This window comes from Pocillopora damicornis, chromosome 1, assembly GCF_964200805.1.
Source record: "Pocillopora damicornis chromosome 1, jaPocDami1.2, whole genome shotgun sequence".
NCBI lineage: Eukaryota > Metazoa > Cnidaria > Anthozoa > Scleractinia > Pocilloporidae > Pocillopora > Pocillopora damicornis.
Genome location: NC_142670.1, coordinates 33,625,315 through 33,634,774, shown reverse-complemented (window position 1 = coordinate 33,634,774; position 9,460 = coordinate 33,625,315). Strand labels below are relative to the sequence as shown.

The 9,460-nt window shown below is 38.3% G+C and overlaps 1 protein-coding gene and 1 long non-coding RNA gene across 2 annotated transcripts; one reads left to right on the top strand and one right to left on the bottom strand.

Moving 5' to 3' along the window:
- Positions 1-5,169: 5,169 nt before the first annotated feature.
- Positions 5,170-9,080, top strand: LOC113673083 (kelch-like protein 12). Its single transcript, XM_027189437.2, has 3 exons — positions 5,170-6,218; positions 6,634-7,070; positions 8,011-9,080. The coding sequence occupies exons 1-3, from the start codon at positions 5,263-5,265 to the stop codon at positions 8,409-8,411; spliced, it is 1,794 nt and encodes a 597-aa protein (XP_027045238.2). The 5' UTR covers positions 5,170-5,262; the 3' UTR covers positions 8,412-9,080.
- LOC149053420 (uncharacterized) lies at positions 6,552-8,074 on the bottom strand. Its single transcript, XR_016185284.1, has 2 exons — positions 7,936-8,074; positions 6,552-7,022 (listed from the first exon to the last, which is right to left on the bottom strand). It is a non-coding gene; the product is annotated as an uncharacterized LOC149053420 (long non-coding RNA).
- Positions 9,081-9,460: the final 380 nt, after the last annotated feature.

Sequence of the window (9,460 nt, the reverse complement as noted above, 5' to 3'; positions counted from 1 at the left end):
TTTTCCGTCTTATTCTTGCTTTCTCACGAATCACCATTTTTTTGGGCAATATCGCTTGAATGGAATTACAGTCGAACCTGTATATCCCCTTTCGCATCCAAGATCTCATTAGTAATTTTTCTTACTGACTGCTGCCTGAATTCCTATGATTTCAGTTCTGGGAATTTGTTACTGGATCGACTGATAATCCCCTAACTGATATTTCTCTTTATTCTTATCACTTATCTGCTTGAAATTTTAAGGATATTGTAGGGAGAAATTCTGTCTTGAACACTCACAGGGGTTGAAGGCTTAAGCGGCACCGTACGAAGCGGTCGTCCTCTATCAAGCGCTTGGTTGTAAAAGCACCGAAATTTGTTTCACCTTTAGCAAGCGGTCACCTCTACCAGGCGACCGTAATCACATTTGCCGTGAGTCCCAACGTCCTGTTTGTATTGTCTTCCACCTGTAGCGATCGAAACTACTCAAATAAGTTAGGAATGATATTTTAAGTAAAGTTTACTCCTATAGTTCTCTTGCGAAATCAGTGTTAGTTGTATTTGTTGAGTGAGATTTTAAACATTAAGTGGTCAATTATGGCGATAAACGGCTGATTGACTGATCCCCCTTCCGTTTCCCCTGAAAACCATGTGCACCCCCTTTCAAATAGTCTTCACCCCCCCCCCTCCCCTAGACGATATAATGGACGATATAATGACTGGTCTCTAATGAATGTAAATGACAGTGTTGCGGTTTATTAATTTGTGTCGGAAGTTACCTGACCGCACGCAAGCTTTTGTTTCTGACTTGATAAATAGGCCGGACGTTTCTATCAATCAGTTTGGTAGGACCTCTACTGAGCTCTTTGTACTTTTAGGTTCATTAATCCTAACAAAAGGGTACGACAAAGATAAATGCTATCAGTCGTTTCGTACCTACGTACGTTTCCTACTCAGTCAATTCGTAACCGGCCTGAACCAATCGTAACCAGTATTCCGTAAAAACTCGTGGTTTTTGATCATCAAGCTTTTGTTTCTGACTTGATGAATAGGCCGGACGTTTCTATCAATCAGTTTGGTAGGAACTCTAATGAGCTCTGTGTACTTTTAGGTTCATTAATCCTAACAAAAGGATACGACAAAGATAAATGCTATCAGTCGTTTCGTACCTACTTACGTTTCTAACTCAGTCAATTCGTAACCGGCCTGAACCAATCGTAACCAGTATTCCGTAAAAACTCGTGGCTTTTGATCATCAAGCTTTTGTTTCTGACTTGATGAATAGGCCGGAAGTTTCTATCAATCAGTTTGGTAGGACCTCTACTGAGCTTTGTGTACTTTTAGGTTCATTAATCCTAACAAAAGGATACGACAAAGATAAACGCTATCAGTCGTTTCGTACCTACGTACGTTTCCAACTCAGTCAATTTGTACCCGGCCTGGACCAATCGTAACAAGTATTCCGTAAAAACTCGTGGCTTTTGATCATCAGCGTACGCTGGGACGGGAACGAATATACCAGTAGGTCGGGTACGAACGCACAAACACCAGATATGAATCATTCTAATTTGGGTACGAAATGTCCGTTGGCACAAATGGATACTTAGCAAAAGATCAGAAAAAAATTATAATAAAACAGAAAACGCAGTCGGTACCTCATTTCAAACTTATCAGTTTGATCTTTTATTTGACATTATTGCCATATTCCTATAACCGATAGCATTATAACCATTTACAACCCTTACTTTTCGTCTCAAGAACTCTTGCGTTTACTTCATTTCCATATTGAAATGTCTTCTTGAACTATTTCATTTAAATTAGTCATACATGGTTGTCTTACTTTATTATCATTGGCAGTTTTATTACCTTAATTATTCTCGGTGGTAGTCATGATAAATTGTCATCCAATGTCAAGAATCCTTCGAATACCATATCAGTTCAGTGTTAAATTTACAGTTTCAACCACTTCTCGCTCCTCAAAATGTCTTCTCACTTTCAGTGGTGACAGTATTTACACATGAACATATATTAACATTGCTAACTCCTGCTAATTATTTGATGTTACTTTACAATGAAAATGATTGAAACAGACAATTTATTAACGTGACTTAGCCGCTCTGGTTATGTATGGACTTATATACTTAATCCGCTTAAATTAAGTAACCTCACGTTCTCTCAAAAGGCCGGCCGAGGAACATGCGCACGCACTTTTCTTTTACTTGTTTGTGTTCCTCTCTTTCTTTCGGATTTATATCGAAAAAGTGTGATATTTTTGCAATGCGTGAGGATGATATTTCCATTTAAGACCAAAATATAAACGTACCCAAGTATAACTTAAATCAGCATCATTGATTTTCGATTTTGTGCTTGAAAACGGCGAATTTCAGTGACTTGCAATGTTGAAGCGTAAACACAAAAAGCCAAATTCTTGGTCGCTTTCTCTTACGCTACTCGATAGAAAAATCCCCCCCTTATTCGAAAATGAAGATGTTAAGAAAGTTTTGTGGGTTTCCATGCAGCAATCCTATCCTTACGAGCTATCGAAAAATTGGAAAAAAAATCCCCGAACTCGCGTTCGAATTTCAAATTAAAAAAAGAAACCAGTATTACGCTGGTATTAATTGGTGTTAAGAAGAAAGGTAACGGTTGAGGATATTGCAATTGAAAATACGAGTTAATCGTTTCCAATACTAACATATATTTATTTACTTTTGTTAAATGCGTTCCCTCCCTGCGTTGTTTCAACCATAAAGAGCTATATTTAGAGTCTCCTTTCATTTGAACCGAGACAATCGTGCAAATTGTAAAGTAAAATCGATTTTAAATATTGTGACATAACAGCTTCCATATCAACGCTAATTTAACCCTTCTCTCTCTAATATCAGTAAAGGTATTATCCATACTGTTTCCCATACATTCCCTAAGGTGCTGACAAGGAGAATTTGTATAACAATCAACAGCTTCTTTAGCTGCTGATAATTTTTCTTTATTCTTATGACCCCGCTGCGTGATTCATGGGTGATATTGTAATGAAGGAGAAATTAGATGCTAGTCTCTCTTAGGGGTTTAAGTGTTAAGAGAAATTTAATCGTTTATTAACGCAATTGCGTCCGAGGCCATCTTCAATTTAGCTGAACCTTTTATCTGAAAAATTACTTTTTGTCAACGGTGTCAAGAGGACTGAAAGCCAGCAGTGGATGGACATTATTTAATCAAATCTACCCTCTTATAAAGAATCCCTGAGACCACTGCTTTCGTAACACCTCGGTTTGGATTAAATCGTCAGTTCGTCGATGATTTAAAGGAGACATCAACGACTTTCCAAACGACGGCGCTATATACGTTTCTTCCGGTCGCTCAATTAAACTTACCATTCTTTTGAAATCAATGAACCAACAAACTCACGTAGTTTGGACTCATACCAAGATTCAAAGCACCTTTTTTGCGTGGGAAAGCAAACAGGAAGAGTCGGACACAATAGGGAAGTTGAAAAAATAAGACTGTCGTGAGAGGCTTTGAGTGTTATCAAACCTTGAACATTAAAACTATGGTATACTTATTACAAATGAATTCCAAGTTGACGTGCGCCTGTTCAGTAATAGACACAGATGATATCAAAATGTGGTAAGATCGAAAAAGTGGCACTGGAAGTGCAAACGAGTGTCACTGATGTCCTTACCACAGTTTGATTCCTTCTATGATCTATTGCTTGAAAGAAGCATGTAATTATGGAATGCAAACAGTTGGTGATCATGTGACGTCAGCCATGCTTCGATTCTGTTCTCCAATAGACCATAAGTGCGCACTGCAATCAAAAATGAGCGCGGAATTCAGCTTATCATAAAAAGAGCCCATTGTAAGCACTGATGCTCTTCTTGAACTTCCGTAGTAAATTAATTGAAATCCTAGATTTTAATCCTTCAATGAATTATGAATTAATAGCCTTGCATTGCCTAACAGTCTTCTTCGTTAAGACTGGAGGAAACTTATGCTTCCTCGGATTTTTCAAAACGTGACTAAAACGTGATTAAAAATAAAGTTTGCAGTTTCTTTTGGCAGTATTGGTGGCTTTTATTTCAATACAAATTTTTGCGGGAACGTCTCTCATTGTTTGGAAGAGAGGTTTAAAGGACTCGTTGGCGAAAATTAATGACGATACATTTACGTGAAGACTCAAAACACATTGCTGCGTAGAAGAGTAAACGTCACGGAATCAATTGTAACCACTGACGCACTTCTTGACCTTCCGTAGTAATGTTATCGAACCATTTGCCTTAACACATTAATGAATTATGAGCATGAATATTTTACTAGCCTTTCGTTACCTAGCAATCTTCTTTGACTTCTTTCTTTTCTGAAAGGAGCCTTGGGTTTTAAAGTTTTCTCGGTTTTTGCAAAACGAGATCCCGCAATCTATTTTTTCTTTTCGTGTTGGTGGCTGAGCTCCAATTCATATCTGTAATTTTTTATCTCGTGGGAGCAAGAGGAAGTCGTCCTTCATTCCTTGGAAAAGATTGTTGAAAGGCTTGTGGGCAAGAATTTCGTGTACAATATCAAATGAGTGTGAGCACTTGACTAAACTAACGATTTAAAAGTGATAAAGATACCCTCCCGCATTGCTTTTCTCTAACGTGCAAAGAAAGATTTGAACGCGTCAGTTAACACGGTTACAGTTCAACCATTTCTTCCGATAACCCTTCGTAAAATCATTATCTTTCTATTCAGGATAGTTGTTTCAGGCCAAATTGGCCTTATTCCACTTACGAGACAAATCAGTAACTTTTTGCGTACTCATTAATTCAAAAGCTTGTTACAATCCCACGAAAGTACTTAAGGGATTTCCGCTACCTGCTCTATATATGTTTTCTAATGTAAATTTTTTTTGTCGAGTTTAATAATTCAGTTGCCACCAGTTGTCAAGAGTAATTGCAAATCAAACTTTAAAAAAAAACATCCCTCTTAAATATGTTGCCAATTTATTTGACTTTCTTTGCAGCTGTAAGCAGAACAAACACCAAGAGAACACTTTCATTTATTGAAAGACTTGTTATTATAACGAACTTTCATCCATGAAACGGAAATCCTGAGACCACATGACAATATTGGCAAGCGAAGGTTACTCAATATCACTATGGGACACTGATTTGTTTACATCAATTACGAAATGTAGTGAAAAACTGGTCATTGGAGCGGGACTGAAGCGTGCGTGATTTAAACTGGACTTCAATCATATTTCATCATTTTACTGCGTTCATGCATCCAAATAACACTGTCAAAGTCGGCAATGATTATGGGCCTTGTAAGAACCAACGAAGGTCCCTCCTTTCTTCAATTAAAAGGTGATGACAACATTATTTTAAAAGTGCTGAACACACAGCGACATTCAGGAATATTATGCGATGTTAATTTGACAGTGGATGGCCAGAACTTTTCAGCGCATAAGGCAGTTCTCGCGGCCAATAGCCGGTTCTTCTTTGCCATGTTTACCACAGAAATGCTGGAAAAGGATAAAACAAGTGCTAGTGTAAGTACAATTACTGCTACTGCCATGGAAAGCATTTTAGATTTCATGTACACGGGACGGATTCAAATTCACGTCGAAAATGTTTTCGAATTGCTAGAAGCATCAAATTATTTATTTGTGGAAAAGGTGAAGAAAGCTTGTTGTCAATTCCTACAGAGTGTACTCGATACAGAAAACTGTTTTATGATTCTTTCGATGGCTGACGCTTTCTCGTGCAATGATCTAAGTCAAACAGTCACCCAATACGTAAATCGAGAATTTAGTAAAGTTGCCAAGACAGAATCATTTTTGAAGTTATCCAAAGAAGAGATTATCAAGTTCCTGTCCAAAGATGATATATCGGTTGAAAATGAAGACCAACTCCTTGAAATTATCACCGACTGGATAAGCTACGATTTGGAAGCGAGGAAAGACTTTTGTGGTCAATTATTGAAATTAGTTCGACTACCTTTCGTTTCTTTGTCACAATTGAATGACCCGCTACATGAAAAGGAATTGAATGAATTGATCATTCCAAGACTTGTTACAGAATTCAAAGAAGCTACCTACGAAAAAGAGGCTGGGAAAATGACTGCGAGGAAATCGTACCGAAGTGTGGAAGTGATTCTGGTAGCAGGTGGATGCGATAATTCAGCAATCTTAAGCAATGTCTGTTGTTTTGTTCCCGTCGTTAGCAAGTGGGTGGAATTGTCGGCCATGAAGCTGCCGCGATGGAGGTAAATCTACTAAAGACTTTTGTTTTGCCGGTTACGACTGACTGAGTACTCAACATTTAGCCGGCTTTGTATCATGCGTGTATCATGCGTGTATCACCAGCGTGTATCATGATAAGTTCTGTGTTAATTACACTTTATCAAAGGAACTCAAGGTCACGCCTTTTGGACGTAGACAAAAGCTCTCTTACACAGAATTAAATCTCGGAATACGTCAACCGGGTAGAAAAGCTCCAAACATTTCTAAATAATGCAGAAAGATGGTGTAGGAAGGACAAATTATCACCAATTGCGAATATGACTCTAAGGCAGTTAAGTTTATATTTAAAAAGTATGTAAATAATGTTTATTTTATTGCATGTTTTGCTATTGTCTTCGTTGTGTTTTTGAGATCACATTATTCACTAATTTCTTCCAGGCTTCAGCTGGTAACTTCACAAGATAATATGTTAGCTATTGGGGGGCTAAGAGATGTCTGCGTTAAAGAAAGAGCGATTCCATTCATAGAACGCTTCAGCGGTCAAAGTAACTCGTGGGATGCAACTGATCATCAGCCTGTGGTGCATGATGTTGAGCTGGACTCTTTCGGTGCTGTGTCCACAGGTTCCACCACCTTTCTTCTTGTTGGAGGCCTGGATCCCAAAACCAATAGATGCACGTCTCATGTCAGTATTTTTGAGCTTAAAGATGGATCCTGGCTCGTTGGACAGCGAAAATCTTTGCTCTTTCCCAGGGCAGGCCACTGTTTAGTGTCATCTGGAGACAATGTGTATGCAATTGGTGGATTCCAAGTACCAAACACATTTGCTATTCGTGAAGGAATGCGAACAGTTGAATGTTATGATTCAACTAGAGGTAAATATACGCCCACGTTTAGACACCATTTGAGGACTGAGTTAGTTTGAATACATTATCAAATCTTTCCTTTCATTACGAAAATAGATCGTGCACAGGAAAGGGTTTCCTTGTGAAAGTAATTGTAAACCCTTCATAACCGTTTGGACCACTTTAACAAGTTGGACCATGTTATGCATAAGCTAGATGACCGAAACTTACCGAGGACTCATTGCTAGAATAAAACCTGAGCAAAGGCATTCCTCTACAGGAAAATTTTTTAAAAAACCTACCAAATTAATCTCATCAAAGTCGCCGAAAAAGTAGTCTATAAATGGAACATGTGAAAAAGAGACAATTATGTTTTGAATATAAAGAGTTCATTCGTGCTTTCTATCATTGAACGCTCCCTTCGTTTTTTCCTATTTAACAAGTGCAACCACAGGCGGCCCAAGCTCAAGCTGTGAGATGATCATCTTGCGAAATAAGAGTCATGGCGAAATCATAATAGTTGTATAGGAATATTTACTTCCGCTCTTAGGAATAAAAAAGTATTGTCAAATTCTCAATGAAAATACCTCATCTTACTTCCACAGCGCATTATTTGTTATCTGACCGCTCTCTATATTGAAAAGCACCCCTTTTTAGCGAATTATCCATTTCTAGGTTTACTATATACATGTACGTGTAATATACTTTTATAATTTCGTCACGACTCTTATGTCGCAAGATGATCATCTCACAACTAGAGCTTGGGCCGCTTGCGGTACATCCAACAGCCAGTTGGTATTCTCGGCGATTTCTAGTTATTTTTTTTCTTGCCTTTTAACTGTATTAACTGCTAAGAACAAGTAAACTATAATTTGCAGTAAACAAAGATGGCTACCTCATCCCTTAATCGCAACACATATTTTGCTTTACCGATCTTCTTGTCTTACTAAATGCTTTCACTTTTATCCAGATGCTTGGACTTCCGTTCAACCCATGATTGAAGGAAGACAGTTTGCTGCTGCTGTGACGTTGAATGACGAAATTTTCATCTTTGGCGGCTATGACGGTCAGAATGTTCTTAATTCTTGTGAGGTGTACAACGTAAAGCTTAACAGATGGCAGCACATTGCTCCGATGCGTAAGTCTCGAATGAAGCACTCTGCTGTGGCACACGGTGACAAGATTTATGTCATTGGAGGTGTGAGTGACATCAGAGGAGGTTCCGTGTTCAGTTCAGTGGAATGCTACATTCCCGAAAAGAACCTTTGGATGAGTGCCCCTGACATGCCGGTTGGAAGATTTGATCACCAATGTTATGTTTCTAACGTCGGTTATAAGTTCCTCGCTTCCGTTCTGGAAAAATCCCAGTGACATCCCTGAGTGACAATTGCCTGACAAGGCGCATGGAGGATTTTGATCGCCAATGTCATTTTTACTGCTACGGCCTAAAAGTTTCTTGCTTCCGTTTTGGAAGATTCTCACGCATACCGAAAAGGAAATTTGATCACCAATGTTGAGCGACAAACGCGGGCGACAAGTTGTTCGTTTCTATCCCGTAAGATGTATGGGGAAGAGGGACTGCCCGTACACTACCAATTCTTTTATATTCTTGTATTGACGCACGTTAAATCGAAGACTTACGCTTCGGAAACTAACTCCATTGTTACGATTAACAACAGACACTTGTATTATTTTATTCTCGTGGAATACGACAAAATCAAAGAGGGCTTCTCAATTTAAAAGCAAAAAAGCTAACGGCACTTTTTTAAAAGATCCCACGAAAACTAAGACAACCGTCTGTAATACTTTTTTACTCAACTGATAAATATACTGCAGCAATATACTTAATCGCTGGAAGAGGTGCTTTTTGTTACTCACAGCTGTTTAATAAGTGGGCTTTCCAAGTTGTTCGTTCCGGTTGGAACACTGATAGAGACTTAATTTGATGATACGGCATTGACGTAATTCGAAAACGAACATGTAGGGACTGATTAATGTAATATCGGGAAGATAAAAAATAAAATTAGGAGCAGTATTTGATACCCTTGTAGCGCAACTGAGAATACCAGTCTTCTATTGTAGTAGTAGATAATATCTCATTTTTCCCAGCATGAAAGCGCAAATTTCAATGAAAAGCCGCATTTCTCAAACGCTAAGGTAAAAAAAGAGGAGAATTTCCACTATCAATGTCAATCAGTGCGAACCAGTCAAGAACGAATTGACAGATATATTTTCGGTAGCACCTTTACCCCTCAAACTCCCAGAAGTGATTACCATGTAACCTCTCTCTATAGCATCCATACATTATACAGCAAACAGGTAGTGAGAATACTCAAACTCATCAGTACAATTTATTGCCTTGATTAAACACCTAATTCTCGTAATCAATTCACAAGGAAATATGTAGTAGCTAGAGGAGA

What these genes read in the sequence shown, in the direction of transcription:
- LOC113673083 (XM_027189437.2), top strand. Translation starts at nt 5,263, where the DNA reads ATGATTATGGGCCTTGTAAGAACCAACGAAGGTCCCTCCTTTCTTCAA. An exon ending in ATGAAGCTGCCGCGATGGAG is followed by an intron (nt 6,219 to 6,633) that starts GTAAATCTACTA and finishes AATTTCTTCCAG; the next exon opens with GCTTCAGCTGGTAACTTCAC. An exon ending in ATGTTATGATTCAACTAGAG is followed by an intron (nt 7,071 to 8,010) that starts GTAAATATACGC and finishes ACTTTTATCCAG; the next exon opens with ATGCTTGGACTTCCGTTCAA.